The sequence below is a fragment of the Gymnogyps californianus genome, chromosome 2 (genome assembly GCF_018139145.2).
Source record: "Gymnogyps californianus isolate 813 chromosome 2, ASM1813914v2, whole genome shotgun sequence".
Taxonomy (NCBI): Eukaryota; Metazoa; Chordata; class Aves; order Accipitriformes; family Cathartidae; genus Gymnogyps; species Gymnogyps californianus.
Genome location: NC_059472.1, coordinates 45993028 through 46008713, shown reverse-complemented (window position 1 = coordinate 46008713; position 15686 = coordinate 45993028). Strand labels below are relative to the sequence as shown.

The 15686-nt window shown below is 37.1% G+C and overlaps 1 protein-coding gene across 1 annotated transcript in view; it reads right to left on the bottom strand.

Annotated features, from left to right (window-relative positions):
• The window catches only part of PRKDC (protein kinase, DNA-activated, catalytic subunit), an 85223-nt gene that overhangs the window by 66015 nt on the left and 3522 nt on the right, over positions 1-15686 (bottom strand). Inside the window, exons 6-23 of the mRNA XM_050890725.1 lie at positions 14838-14950; positions 14055-14154; positions 13459-13514; positions 13337-13367; positions 12152-12309; positions 11781-11927; positions 9448-9612; positions 8423-8591; positions 7286-7335; positions 5954-6091; positions 5518-5667; positions 4945-5060; positions 4022-4181; positions 2978-3064; positions 2471-2590; positions 1925-2084; positions 1378-1484; positions 223-313 (exon numbers count right to left, since the gene is read on the bottom strand). Of these exons, the coding sequence (XP_050746682.1) occupies positions 223-313; positions 1378-1484; positions 1925-2084; positions 2471-2590; positions 2978-3064; positions 4022-4181; positions 4945-5060; positions 5518-5667; positions 5954-6091; positions 7286-7335; positions 8423-8591; positions 9448-9612; positions 11781-11927; positions 12152-12309; positions 13337-13367; positions 13459-13514; positions 14055-14154; positions 14838-14950 (2118 nt within the window). The remainder of the gene's footprint in view (positions 1-222; positions 314-1377; positions 1485-1924; positions 2085-2470; positions 2591-2977; positions 3065-4021; positions 4182-4944; positions 5061-5517; positions 5668-5953; positions 6092-7285; positions 7336-8422; positions 8592-9447; positions 9613-11780; positions 11928-12151; positions 12310-13336; positions 13368-13458; positions 13515-14054; positions 14155-14837; positions 14951-15686) is intronic.

The window sequence follows — 15686 nt, the reverse complement described above, 5'->3', positions numbered from 1 at the left end:
ACACACTTTCTGCATTCCACAGTAAGTTAGTCAATACTCTGCTCTCCTAAACTCCAGAACTGAATAAAAGCCATTTTGTTTAAACAAGAGCAACAAAAAATAGCTTTCCTTGAAAACCTCATGCATTCTCATAAAGTGATGTTGAGACCTCACTAAAATCTACTTTCAACACAGACGGCAGAGGCATGTAAATATTTTTATTTACACTCACAGGACACTCACCTGTAATTAAGTTGTGGTTGATCTGCCCTCCCAAAGATCCAAGAAGGCGTACCACTCTAGTCCTTACTGCTTCCAAGGAGGGACTGTCATCCTAAATAATTCAACAGATTTATATTAGTGAAGGAAGAGTTACTTCTGTATAGAAGTAACTATATAGTTACTATTCTATATAGTTACTATATAGAAGTAACTTGGTTTACACAGTAAATGAAGGTTTTACGGCTCTTATTAACATATGGATGAAGAAGGTAAAATGAAGAACCTGTGGGGAGAAGAACCGCATCAAACAAGAGAACAGTTTTCATTCAAAAAGCAAAAGAGGGCAAGACTGGAAAGCGTTTTCATCACATTTTGTGGACTTTCAATTTCCATTTCTCAAGTAAAGGTTAAGATTTTATCATCACAGATAACACATACCTGCAGAATGACATAATAGTCTAAAAAGTGGAAAGAAATCTGAAGTAAAAATGACTCTTTTCATTTGCTACAATCCCAGAACTTAAAGTTTTGATCCTGTATCTGTATGTAACCAGCCAACCAATTTTCATAAGCAGCCTGTATGGGATGTAAAATTTACTCATTTTGTTTAAAGACCACTAGGTTGGAAAGAGTTATATACATATGTATAGGAGTAACTATTAGTTTCACACCTAAAAAAGGTTTATTCCAAGTTAGTTTGCGCACTGGAATATACAAATAAAACTACACTTATTTTGAGCTACTTGAGAAGCCACTTGTCAAAATGATACCCATGTTTGACTTCTAAGACTATGAACCTATCCACAAGATAACTAAAAAAAAAAAGTTACACATTCACAAAATGGTATTTGCACACTGCACCACTGCTAAGCTGGGACCTGATTTTAGGTGTAGGAGTTAAATTTTTATTTCCATAATATATCAGTCTAGCAGTGATGCTTACAGGATTTGTTCAGTTCCCTTTCCCCGCTTCATTCCCATTCTCACTCTAGAATATGACATCTTTCCAGCTGTGCTGATGTAACAGCTTTTTGAGCCACGCTGCAGAATGGGATTCATTGAACTGATCTAAGGTAGAAATAACCCTCAGGAAAAAAGTATGCATGCAAGAAAGGAAGAGAAACAGTGGGAAGTGATTAACTCACATTTAACTCTAAAAAGAAACAGCATTCTTACCAATGAAAAAGTCTTTGCTTTTCTTAAACGCTGTATCACAACTTTATTAAATCCCTTCTGGGCTGCTCGAGAAAGTTTTCTTACTTCCCAGTTATTCTGGGATTCAACTGATGAACAAAAAAATCAGCATATTAATATTAGTTTATTGTACCAGCACCTCATGCACCTACTCATAGCTTCTTTAAAAAAACCCACCCTGGTTTTGCCTGTTTTTATTTTTAAGATGCGACAATTATTCTTTCATTTAAAATCTTTATTAAGGAAAATAAGTCTCTACTAGTGAAAAATAAGCTGATTTAAGGATACAAAGGATGAATTACAGAGAAGTGGCATATAAAATGGCTACAATTAATGATTGTTCGGCAGTAGTAAATAAATCCTAGTTTAAGAAAATGGTAGTTTTTGGGGTGTAAGAGAAGTTATATTGTTCCAACCACAGAAGCGCACAATATAGACAAAAAGTATGTCACATCCATATCTTTAGGCATAACTATGAAAAAATTATTTTCCTCTCCCTCAAGACTAACAATTTTTTGCCTGTATGTACCTGTAGATGTAGAGTTTTTCAAATAACCATCAAGAAGAGGTAGAATATCCTTGTAGTAAGGTTGCATTATATGTCCAGGGATGTGAACTGACCAGTCTTCCAAGGCATCCAGTCCCAGATCAGCCATTGGGATACAGCTAAGGCCCAGCTTAAACGCATTCTACGTGTCAAATGTAAAACTATCAGTCTTTCATTTTTATTGACTACTATTATTTAAAGGTAAAAAAAACATATTTGAAAGCATTTAGCATACAATACATCTTCCTTCTTAATAACTTTTGTCTGCTTAACATCTCGCTCAAGATCAGCACAGGAGATACATATTATATTGCAACACAGGCACTAACAGTGTCAGCTTAGTGGAAAAGCAAATTCTGACGATTTACTTGTTTATCCAAAAAGTCAAATCATTTGTATTCTATCTCACTGAAGACAGTACAAAGCTTAATAGTTATTTTAACTGCTCAACAGGATACTAACTTTGCTCCAGAATTTTTGTACGTGTTTTAGAAAAAAAAGTGTTAGCTGTATATCACTTTGACCCACCTGCAGTGCAGGAATATATGCTTTGATATCAAGCATGATGATGTCATGTGGTAAAGAGAGCAAAAAATTCAGACAGGATGCCAGCAACTCATCCTTATACTGTTTCATTTTTGCTGCAACCTAAAATTCAGATAAATAGATCAAGAACAATCATAAAACTTTTAATATCTTGATTTAGCTATATCAATATCCACGTAAAATGAACAACTCAAAAACAGTACTGGAATCTCATTCACCTGCAGACAGTTACCAGAAAGTATTTAATGTACAATTGTACAGTTATTTCTCAATTGTACATAAATAGGTGACCAATACGCCTCTTCTGACATAAAAAACTATGTCTGTAAAAAACAGACAGAAAAAGATCTTAAACCCCCACTACGTTGCATAATTCAAAGAGCTGGAATAATTCTGTCATATATGTAAGATTTCTCAGAAGATATAATTTTGATTGAGTCATGTATGTTTATATTCAGACTAAGAAAGTTAGCCAGCAAAATCACCTACCTCTTTTCCAAACTTTACAAACAGTGCAAAGCAAGACCTCTTTTCTGGGTCTTCAGGACATTTTCTGAGACTCCTTGGACTGACACCCTACCAAACAGAAACCACAAGTCAACAGTATTAAAAAATGTAGTACACAGTACAAATATGAAGGACAAGTTCAACTCAGAATATATATATCACTGTCCAACATGAAACTGGTGCCAGTGAAAACTTGAAATGCATGTTTGTTCTCTCAAAGCTTAGAAACTAACATCAATACAGTGTACTGAGGGTCAACTTTTTGGAATACACTTAATATTACCCAAATAAGCAAGATACGTATCACTGAAAAATAACTTTTCAATGGCTTAATTTTATCCTTGTCTGCCCACCTAACAAACCATAAAAGAAAAAAACATCCCTAACAGTAGATGTCCACGTGGCAAGAATGCTGGTGGAATAAGAAAAGGGCAATTCACAACAGCATCTACGGTACAAGCACCTACACCAATGAGTTGCCAAATTTGCTTCTCTTGGTGCCATCACCAGCAGTGGCAGGGACAGTTCCGGGCTCTGTGGTGGGCTCCACACATGGTGGGATGAAGTACTGTCACTTTACAATAGTTTCCATACCACAAATGGTGCATCCACCAACAGAGCATATTTCCTGTGGAAATCAGTGAGTGGAATACAAGTATACCCCAGAAGTTGAGTAATTAACGCATACATGTCTCCGCTGTTCTGGCTAGATTGTTTCTGATATCCAGGCTACCTTCTGTACCGCCTGCACTGCAAGGGTATTTCCCATCCCTCTGTTCACCCAGCTCAGGATTTCGGAAAGAGCATTACACATGGATGGTGTCTCTTTAGAAACTGGGATTCTAGTCTAAATTTTGACTTTCTATGTGCTTGTAACTATGGAGGCATAGGATGCTATAAATATTTGAAACAACTGGGTAACAGTTTCAATGAACTATTTTCCATAGCACATAAAAGACTATATATAAAGAACCGCACCATCATTAACATAACATATTACCCCTCCGTTGGGAAAAGAGATCTCACCTCAAAGTACTTTATCTTCTTGGCAATTTTCATTGTAACAGAAAGCAGCTTGTAGAATCCACTAATAAGAGGTAGTCTCGTTGAATGTATAATAAGCTCATAACCAAAGGAATATACCCAAGGGTTAAAGTATTCAACATGCTTCTCTGGAAGTATCTCTCTAAAACAGATGCACAGAAAACATACGGGCAGGGGGGGAGAAACTGAATAAAATATTTCTTTCATTTTTTTCAAACTTTCAAGTCAGTACAAGAAAGAGAAGTATTGCTATAACAAAGCAGCTACAAAGACAGCGAGAGCATAATTACATGCTGCCTTCTGAGGCAAGCATAGGAAGATTTTTATTTTGCTTTACAGTGCAAAGCCATTTCTTGCTCATTATATCTCATTATATTTTTACATTGTATACTTTTTTGTATACGTATACAAACATTGTATATGTATTTATACATTTGTATATTTATACAAACACACATACTCACATATCACATTTCATTACTGAGACTGCAGTATTGCTAGGGGAAATCAACTGGACCTACACAGGCAAACAATGCTGCACCTTTCACTTAATGCCCAATACTACTCTATGAAGACTGTATTTCTGGTTTCTGAAGTATTTAGGATATATGGTCAGTATAATACTAAAAGTTACAACATATACTGAAAGACAATTACACTCAAATAATGAAAGTGAATGACTTGTCTCCTGTACTCTTTAAAAAAACCTGAGCTGATGATCTAGTATGTTTTTACCTATGACCCAGATGTCTGAGACATACTTACTGTCTCCCTGCTAATCACCTCGTGCATTTTGAAATATGGTATATCATCCTAAGCCAGAAACAGGCATCTTAAATAAATCTCACTTCAAATTTCTTCCAACCACTCTGTAACTTCCAAATTACATAAAAATATATTAATACCTGCAGAATTCCACTAGATTTATAAAGGCAATAAAGTCTGTTGGCTTCGTTGGCTGAAGGTTTGAAGCAGGGTCAGAAGTAGGCCCAACCAAAGCACTGTCAGTTTCATTTTCATCCTGAAAATAAATATTGAAGCAAGAACACTGGATCTGTGACAAGATATAAAACATTTACACCTTTTTTCCAGATAAACAGTCTGTCTCTCCTTTTTCTAGCTGCTACTAGCTAGTCTGACACTGACAAAGGACTCATAATTGACACATCAATAATTCAAAGAAATGATAAGGGATGCTTTCTTCTAAGGAGAAAGCAAGTAGAAAAATGAAAACCACTAGATGCCAGAGTAGGGAGTCTAAAATAACAGATTCTGTGAATTTCTACTGATTCGACGTTTCCATCTCCTAACACTGCAATGCAATATTCAGAAATATGAAGTAAAACATTTTGTCTAGTATGAATGTTACTTCAAGGACACTATAAGGAGCTATCCAAGCATACTGAAAACAAAACAGGGAATGTGATTTTGGTTCCCCTACAACAGCAGGAATTAATGGACAAGTCATCAGGTCTCACCTGTTCATTAACATCCAGTTTCTGAACAGTCAGGTCCAATTTCTCAATGATCTTCAAAATAGATTTTATAAGTTCATCATATAGCAAGCGATTCAGGGACTGCAGTGGTGAATTTGCAGTAAGAAAGTTTTCATCTTCAAAAACACATTCCTTTGTAGGAGGAAAAAAGTTCACGTTTCAAAACACCCATGAAAACTATTTCTTGAATTTACAAACCAAGATTTGAATGATCCAGAGAATCCAGCTTTAGATGTTTCTCAACTATGGAAGCCTAAATTCATCCCTGTTTAATTCATTTATCAGCCACAAAATCCAACTAAACCAGGAAACAGTTCTTCTACAGCATGACATTTGGAAAAAGTCTAGGGTTAGAAAAGGAGTGATAAGACTCAGGATTATGTTTCCTTTTGTATTTCCATGTTAACTATGGTTTTACCTTCATTGTGTCACAGTTCAGTAGACTTCTAAAGAGATACAGATAGTCCTTATATGTTGGTACTTTCCATCTCCCTGTCCCAGCCTCTCCAGCTTCACCGGATTCTCCTGATCCAGGAGTTTCTTTTCCAAAAAAATCCTGAAAGGACACAATATTTTTCAGAAACACTGCTGTGGTGGGGTTGACTTTGGCTGGATGCCAGGTGCCCACCAAGCTGCTCTGTCACTCCCCTCCTCAGCAAGACAGCGGGGGAGAAAATAAGATGGAAAAAACCTTGTGGGTCAAGATAAAGGCAGTTTAATAAAGCAAAAGCAAAGGCCACGCGTGGAAGCAAAGGAAAACAAAAGATTTATTCCCTACTTCCCATCAGGAGGCGATGTCCAGCCACTTCCCAGGAAGTAGAGCTTCAATACACGTAGCGGTTGCTCCGAAAGACAAACGTATTAATGAATGCCCCTCCTCCTCCTTTCTCCTAGCTTTTATTGCTGAGCAGACACCATATGGTATGGAATATCCCTGTGGTGAGTTTGGGTCAGCTGTCCTGGCTATGTCCCCTCCCAAGATCTTGCCCACCCCCAGCCTATTGGTAAGGCGGGAATGCTGGAGAGACAGCCTTGATGCTGTGCTAGCACTGCTCAGCACTAGCCAAAACACTGATGTATTATCAACACCCTTCTAGCTACAAATACAAGCACAGCACTATGAGGGCTGTTATGGGGAAAATTAACACCATCTCAGCCAGACTCAATACAATTGCATATGTAACTACCTGACCCAAGCTAAAACACAACGTAAAATTACTTCTGCAGGTAGAAACATGAAATGTTTAGCTTTCTCATTTAACCAATCTGAAAAGAGCACAAAACAACCAGCTCCTTTCAAAAATCTCTAAAGCTCTTCTCCTTCTAGTGGTCAGTTATTTGAGAAACTCTACAGTTATCCTGCTGCACAGCATTAAAAGGCTTTAAAATCCTCCCTTAACACAAACATTCAGTAAAACTTTTAAAGTGTCCAAAATTCGTTAACCTGGAAGAAAGCTGGATGACCTTAATTACAACCTACTTTGTTACAGACAACCTGAGCAAACAAGAACTGCAGAGAACAAAAGTCTATTTCCTGTCATTTTTTTCATTCAGTACAAGAGGCACATCCTCATTATGCTGAGCAGATGTAGGGACCAGAGACTAATAACAACTGAGCCACAATTCAAAACGGACAGTACTATTTTTACTTCTTTGGGCCTTTCCCTGTTTACTGGGCTAGATCTTCAAGAACTGGAAGGTATACTCTAGGAATCTAGATGAAATCAATATGCTTAAACAGTTATTTTACCTTTGAAAACGTGATTGGCTTGGAGAAGATTCTGATTAATCCCTGATGCACTGAAACAAAAAAAATATTGCCTGAACAGACTTAAAAAGGCACAGCATCCGTATCACTCATTATGCTAGCAATGAATTAAATCAGTCTTCTATTTTCTATATTCTGTCAGGAAGAAGGAGAGGCAAAAGAACACAGATTTTTCCTTAAGGACAAATATAGCCAAAACCAGAGCCATAACTCTAGGATGTTTCACAGGGAACCAATTTTGAATTTGTCTCTTACTACTTTTTCTCAACATTGCTTTGACTTTTTTTTTGACTCTGAATGCAGTGATGACCAAGGCATTGCCCATAATGCTCATATTGAAAAAGGTAACAACTCCCAATGACTCTCACAGACATGGACTTAGGATCTCCATTCTGGCATGGTGCTTGGGTGCACCACATCCCAAATCAAGAACATGGAAAACAATGAAAATGCCACAGCAATAGAGAAAAGCCACTGTAAATAACTGAAAGAAATTAAAAGTAATTTCTGAAAATCATTATAATGAAATGTCAGCATGCTGGAGGCTACTAGAATTGTCAGCTACCAATGCTGACACATTCATTATTACATTCGCAGGACTGTATCTGACTGACTGCTTATTTGGAATTTTCATTTTTACTATGTACAAGTTCCCGAGCATAAAAAGACTGCATTTCTAATAGAGATGACACTCACTCTACTTTCTGTGATATTTTGTCGGGGTAACTGAAAGGGTATCGAACAGATTTTTGTACATTTTTCTGTGAAATCCCTTTCTCCCCACAATCCTTCAGAGCAGGAACATAAGTCTTAAACGTAAGTTTAAACAGATTATCACAAAAATATATTCTCCTGCCCTTGATGATAGCCACTCTCTCATCCAAAACCGTTGTTAAATGTATTCCTTAAGTGATTTAACAATGGATATTGAAAAATAACATAATGAGAACCCTAAAACTCCGTTATTGGAGGATGGGAAAAGCTTCATTTTTGACCCCAAATGACTACTCCACGTATCTCTCTCAGAACCAGTTAATCAATTTAGGGGGAAAAAAAAAATCCAAACCAAAAAACCACAAACCCCCAAAAACCACAACAAAGTTAATATCACAGACTCACCCACAGTGCTAATAAAACTCCAGAGAACTGGACCTTTTCCTGAGAAGGCTAGAAATACCTTTATTATAGATTTGCAACAGACTAACTGCATTTTTTCACTGTATTGTGGAAAGCTATTGATCTGCAGCACAACCAGATGTTCAAGAACTGGTGTGTATACTTCAGGAATCTAGAAGAAATAAAAACAAAACACCCATCATGCAAAGACAATGATTATAAATCAGTATCAATGTGAAGAATTATGCTAAATTATTTCAGCAAGATACTTTGTTACAAGAGTTTACATCATGACCTGCTCTGAGAATAATAAAAGACTTAGCAAGTGAATTCATCTTAGATATAAAAAAAACAAAAAACAAACAAAACAAACAGAATAAGAAAGTTTCCTGGAACACATTATGGAAAGTAGCTCCTGAATAGATTAGTGCTTTAGTGGAACCAGTCTTAAGCTTATTAGAAAAGTACCAATTTAATTAAACAATAATAACACAGCAGTATAATCTGTTCATCTTCAACAATCCGAATACAGAATGTAAGTGAAAGTGTCTTCTCTGCCCCAACCTTACTTCCCAGTTCCACCTAGGATCCAGAAAGCCCTCATTAGAACACAGACAGCATAGCATCAGAGGAAAATCAAAGTATCAGCCTCAGAGAACATGCTAACTATCACTACCAAAAGAAACAGCAGCAATAGAGTGGTATAAATACATAAAGAGAAGGGTTAGGCTAGGTCCAAATAAATAGCTTCACCTAAAATAAATAAAAACCTATTCACATTTGCCTATCATGGTTTTCATTACAATGCACTGTAGCTTTTTATTTAGTATAGTCTGTGTATTTTCTTTATTCACATAAAATCCAATGAAGTATTCTCCTGATATTCTTCCCATCCCTTAGGAGCTAAATGTCATTGTATTTCAGATAAAGAAACACCTTCTATCATAGGTAAATTCACAGCTACTGCCTCCTTATACATCCGTAGTTGCATAAAAAAAATTGACTAGTACTTTAAATACTCCACTTACTGTATCTATATGGAATATCACACTTGCAATGGACTGGAGGAAACTTGGTAGCTGATACAGATGGTCATCTATTGTTTCTGCTTCTGTGAGGTACATTTGCTTACAACGCTGAAGGAGCTCAACATACATGTTGTCAACATCCTCAGAATGTATAGCTTTACAGGGCTTACAGAGAGAAAACAAAATACTGATTTAGCAACTTCGTACAGCCAAGCAAACATATGCTGTAGCACTAAAACCCAGCCAAGTCTTCACTGAACCATAATAGGAATAATCTTTTAAATTTTTCCAGGAACTCAATACATTTGAATAAACCAACTTTAAATATTCTACTTGCTACATGTATGAGAAACATGGTACCTGCAATGAACTAAAATCACAGTTCACTGATGGAGTGTAATTTACTATAAGAGTACTTGAACTTCCAGGGACACATTTTCAAATCCAGCCTGAAAAGCATGGAGTTTGGCTGTAAATATCTTAAATATGGCATTATGGATGCTAATATTAACTTATATTTTGACCCAGCTGCATTAAAGTAGTAAGTGGCTTACCTTAATGTGGCTTAACCAATTATCATTCACAGGCTACTACTATTTAACATTTAACCCAGCAGCCCAAATTTTGAACTTTTATTGTGCTGGGATCTGTACAAACAGAGGATAAAGACTACTCCTAAACTAATCAACAAGTGGAAAGCATCCCAAACAGTACTAGAGGTTACGTAATAATGCCTACAGATTTCTATAGAATGATTTGTAAATCACAGTATTTAGCATGAGCTAGGTCAAAAAGCAGTCTTTGTGGAAAAAGAACCAGGAACCAGGTCACAGGCATGAACTGTAGTAGGGAACTGACCATGGAAAAAGAATGGACTGATTTAGGTAATGACAGAATACGAGAGTTAGGCTAAAGGCTGAATCTAGTCTGTCTGAAAACATGCTGACAAAATTAAGAATACCCATTTATCGTTTGTAGAACTGCAAATATTACTTTAAAATTATTTTAGCTACTAGACAGTAAAAGAAATATTCTGCCTTGAAACAGAATCAATCACTGAACTTCTGTTCAGGCTAAGGTCACTACTTGCAGTAGCAGCAAGACTCTGCTTCCTCATAACCTAGCATCTGATGCTTGGCCAAGATTTAGTCTAAACACACTAACAACTATTAGCGTGTCTTAATGTATTAAAGACTTATAGGTACTGGAGCATTAAGATCCCTTTTTCCTGTTAAAAGTTGCAGTATTTTCCTGTTAAAAGTTGCAGTATTATCCTATGTCTGTATTTACATTATGTAATTTTAATTAACTTCTTGTGTTCCGTAACAGATATTTTTAACAAGGTTCTTTCAATTCAGTAATTTGAAATACTTCATTTTTTCTGGAAACAATACCTTTAACTCAATTCCTTTCTAGCTCATATCATAGAAGAGGAAGACTAGGTTTCAACAAAGCACGTTGAAAATTCGACAAAACAGATGTACTCTGCTTAAAAGGCAGCAAAATGGAAAGGATTCAGCTAGTAACCAACTATTCTATCACATTTCCTAACCTTCTCTAAATAATCTTTGAGATTATTTAATCTAATCTTTGCTTTGAGAAAGAGAAAAAAAGGAATGTCTAGAACTTTGTTATATAAAAGTTGCGGTACCACCATCAAACACATAGGTTGCAGATACATAAACACCACCGTTTCTTTATAGAATCTTAACTTTACTGTTATATTCCCATTTTAATCGACTGCTGACAAAAATTGGAAGCTGGTTCTTAATGGTGCTTCCTGACAAACATACCTGCCCTCCACATATGTATATAAGCATGGGTTTGGGGTTTTTTTTAATTTGCAGTTGTTTCACAAATTACCTCCTAGTGTCCTGGAGTCAGCAGTGCATTTTGGCTGTTCTGACTGAGATTCCTCCTCTGTAGGAACCATATCTGAACTGCTTCCAGAGCAGAGCTGGCCTGGATTCTACCATCTAAACACAGACAGAGCTAACGAGGTATTGTCTGTACCTAAGTGACTAAGCACATCATTAAGTTTTGTGACTGCTGTATATGAAGCCCCTGTTTTTCCACTTCAGAACTAGTGCACAAGCAGAAGTAACTACTACCCTCAACGCTGCAAGTGCTCCCACTAAATTCAGTATGTGTTTCAATAATTTTCAACCACGATGTATTTTACAGTGTAGCTCATTAAGTTCAACACTTAATCCAGAAACAGGAGCATTCCTTATATAACAAGCCGTGTAAAATTGTAAAATGAATGGTATATGAATCCTAGCTTTAAATCCATTCAGTACACTCCTTTATCAGAAGAAGTTTCCTGCACATACTGCTGCAAAAAGCCCGTATCCACGAATGGCAACGGACAACTCCTTGTTGCTCGAATCCATTCTTCTGATGATTCTATAGAACTGCTCCATGAAGAACTGCAACTTGCTCTTGTGTAGCTCTGCATCCTTAGCTACCATTAAAGAAATCTGTAAAGCAGATACAAAAATTTCAGCATTTCCAGAAACACGAAAAAAGCCACCAAAAAATTACAGTAAGTCTTCAAAGATACGTAGCTTGTAATATGAAGCACTTAAAACAAAATAATTGTTTATTTAACAGATTCACTGAACTTCCAAGCACCAAATATTCCCCAGATTTCAAGAAATTTGACTTTGCTTTAGTCTCAGAGATCCCAGTGAAGTTACAATACCTGCTTGAGGAATGAATCCAGTGCAGAGTGACTGGCTTTCTTCAGCTCCTGATTTGTGTGGCCACACCATTTACACATTGCTTCAAAGAGGGAGACATAGTTATCCAGGAGCAAGGCCCCAAACTGAGCAGCATGCCAGCTGAACAACTGTAAACCAGCTGCAATTTAAAAACAATTCGCATTAAAACCCAGACTTATATTCCACTTTCCAAAATGAGACCAGACTATAAAAGCCCACATTAGGACTTTAGGTAGGTATACCTACCATGGCTGGAGGATATAAAATGTATTCTTCTAGCCATTACAGTATCAGTATCCAAACATTAAGAACTTAAGCATAAAAACAACCCTCCAAACCCCTCTTTTTTAATGTACATCATTATGGAAAGCACAGCTGTGTTCTGAAGTAATTTACATTAACAGCGAAAAAGAAAGGGACTCTACAGGTTACAATAATAATACTCGATCGCACAGTTCACAAGGATTCGGTTTCTGTGGTCAGGACATAGCTCAAGTCCCCTCCTCCACCAAACTGTGATGCAGACAAATAAAGAATTCAGAATATAGGTAATTTCACAATCCCAAATATAGGCATAAATAAAATGTCAAGATCCTTAATGAATTAATTTTTTTTTTTGGCAGACGATATTTAAAGAGGGTTTTACCCTTCACAGTTGCCATGGGCCTAGTACCCAAACCTCGCATTTTTGCAATTTCTGCATAAGCCACTCACATTTCACAGGCCAGTTTCTCATTTTCTTCATGAACTTCATTTGTTCCCAATTTCCTTCTTCTTTCAGTGAAATTCCCCTTCTCTTCCTATTTTTTTTCCTTTAACCCAATCCACTGTCTTCTCTTCTAATTTGCTACACTCCTCTTATTTCTACTCTTACCATGATTCCCTTCTCATACCAGGCTTTTGTACTACTCCAGAGGGGCAAATGGCATCAAGTGGAATGCTGCTGTTCATCAGCTGATTAGACCTTGCCTAGTTTAACCAAATACATGTTCAACTCTTTAGGTTCCAACTTGAAGTACACCAGCTTTACTCCCCGATCAGCTTAGAAGACTGAAGACTAGAGCCATCTGAAGACAGCCAGTAGAGAATAAACAACTCCAGACAGACGACACCATTGTATGTACGGTACCCACCTCAGCACAAATTGAAATAATTTACAATCTTACCTACATGTACTGCGTATCGCTTCTGATCAACCTGTAATATCAGAAAAGGTTTGTCATATGTGATTTATTCGTCATCAGGGCTAATTCATTTATGCGGAACAATTAACACATGGCAGATTTACCTGTGGGTTGATTGCCTTCATTGCAAAATCAAAAATCTCCTTTGCAGTCTGAGGATCTGTGAAACAATCCAATAATGAGTATTTCACTATTGACACACAAGAGATAGAGTGAAGACACAGATATTTTTATCCAAAGCTTCGTATGAAGAAGCAATATGGAAAACCTTACATATCTCATTTTAAGAGGCAGAGATGCTTTTTCCTGAAATACTCTTAAATTTGAAAAAAATTGTACATCTATATTCACTGATTTTTCTGAATACCCATGTTTTAACGGACATGTCTCTTCTAAGGGAAACACATCGCTGTATAAACCACATTCCAGCTTCAATGTGGCTCTCACAGCTGCCCAATCTCTAGTTAGAAAGTGCCACTTCAAACATTTATGTACAGAAACACACTGATGAAGCCACTCCACACAAAGACAGGCTACAAGGACCATGTAGCTCGATAGGCCTTGCTTTTGCATAAACCACCTACCAGTGCGTAAATTTTCATTCTGAGTTCACAGCGAGAAATGGTGCTGCTTGCTGGCTGTATAATGATTAAAATATATCAAATTGTATAACTGTCTTTCACATAGAAAAAGAACATACCTTCATCCAAAGACTTTGTAAAGTTGTACATGAGTGCAGCCAGTCCCCTCAGACATCCTGCTACAACAGGTAGTTTGGGTCCCCTTGTAGCTGATGTCATCTGAAAAAAGTGGGAATTGAAAAAAATATTATCCTCAAGGTGAGATAAATTTACACCAAGGCTTCCCAGTTCCTAGAAGTGTAGATAAAATAACATACTCCAACTTAATACATTTATGGCAGCACCCACCTCTATGAACACAAGTCCACAGAAACATCTCCTACTCAGAAGTTTCATATCATTTGGGAGGGAGTTTAACTACAGAAGCATAAGAAATCCTTTGAAAAGCATGAAATATGTTCCACCAAGACCAACCATAGCAAAACTTAGACAGGACACAAAATGTCTTAAAAGTGCAGAATATAGGAAAGTAAAGTTCAGCAGAACTGTGATATTTACCTGAAGCACAAGGATTTTGCAGCTAGTAGAGACCAAATCAGAAACTACCAGTGCATGGCAATGTAACTTTTCTTGGGCGCTACCGCAATGATCATCACGTGCCATCTTTTCTCACAGTAAATTGGTTAATTCACTGTCACTGCTGGCCTTGAATTTTTACTTCGAAAGCTTCTCAGAACCAGAGAACACAAACTCTAACAGTCCTTAAGGAAGCATTTATGATTGTCCAGTTAAACGCCTACAAACTGTGCTAGTTACAATAGTATCCCAACATACAGCGCTACACACATCAAAGGAAAAAAAACAAAGCAATGCAAGAGTCTGAAAAGAAATTCCAATCATACCTGCGTTTTAAGCTCGCCCAAATAAGCCCGGAATAGTTTTTCAGAGTTGTTAATCATGTCACTAGGCTGGACCTCTCCCAAAACTCCCAAAAGCTCATAAATCTTCTCCAGTACTAGAAAGTAATTTAATATTATTAAATATTAATTACTGAAATTATTACTTTGACATTTCTATTGCAATTCCTATGTAACTTGCAACCATGAGAAAACCATCCCTGATAGTTTAATTGGTGATTAGCATGTGGGAAAGACGGCTCTTTATGATGTACATACATACATATATATATCTACATACTACCATGTCAGATGCATCCTCCTCCCACATTACTAAGTTAAACCCACTCTTTCTAAACGTGGCTTAGAAAACTAATTAATAAAGGCCATATCCACTGAGGAAGCATTTACCACTAATCCAAGTTTGCTGCTGGCCTTGAGGTTATGCCGGGTCTTTTTAAGTACCATCAGGGTTAACGCCAACAGCTAGCAGAAATTTCTAGGCTTGAGTTCAGGCCAAAGGGTTCTATGCAGGCACAGCAAGTTTTGTGAGGGCTAGACCTGTCAAGCCAAGATTTCAGCTATAACTAACCAAGATGATCAAACTAGAGCTCATACTAGCATACTTAACATCATAAATAACATAATTAGGCAAGGCAGGAACTGATGAGCTCACATTAGGGGCGACCAATGCAGGAACTGTCACGCTAAAACTGCAGCCCTGAAGACAAAACTGGCTGGGGCTGGAATAAGGTTACAAAGAGCTTTAGCAACCAAGCTGGGCTTTACATGAACTTTGACAGGTACGGGCAGCTTCTGCTTTTGATAAGAGCACCCACTGGAGGGACCAGGACT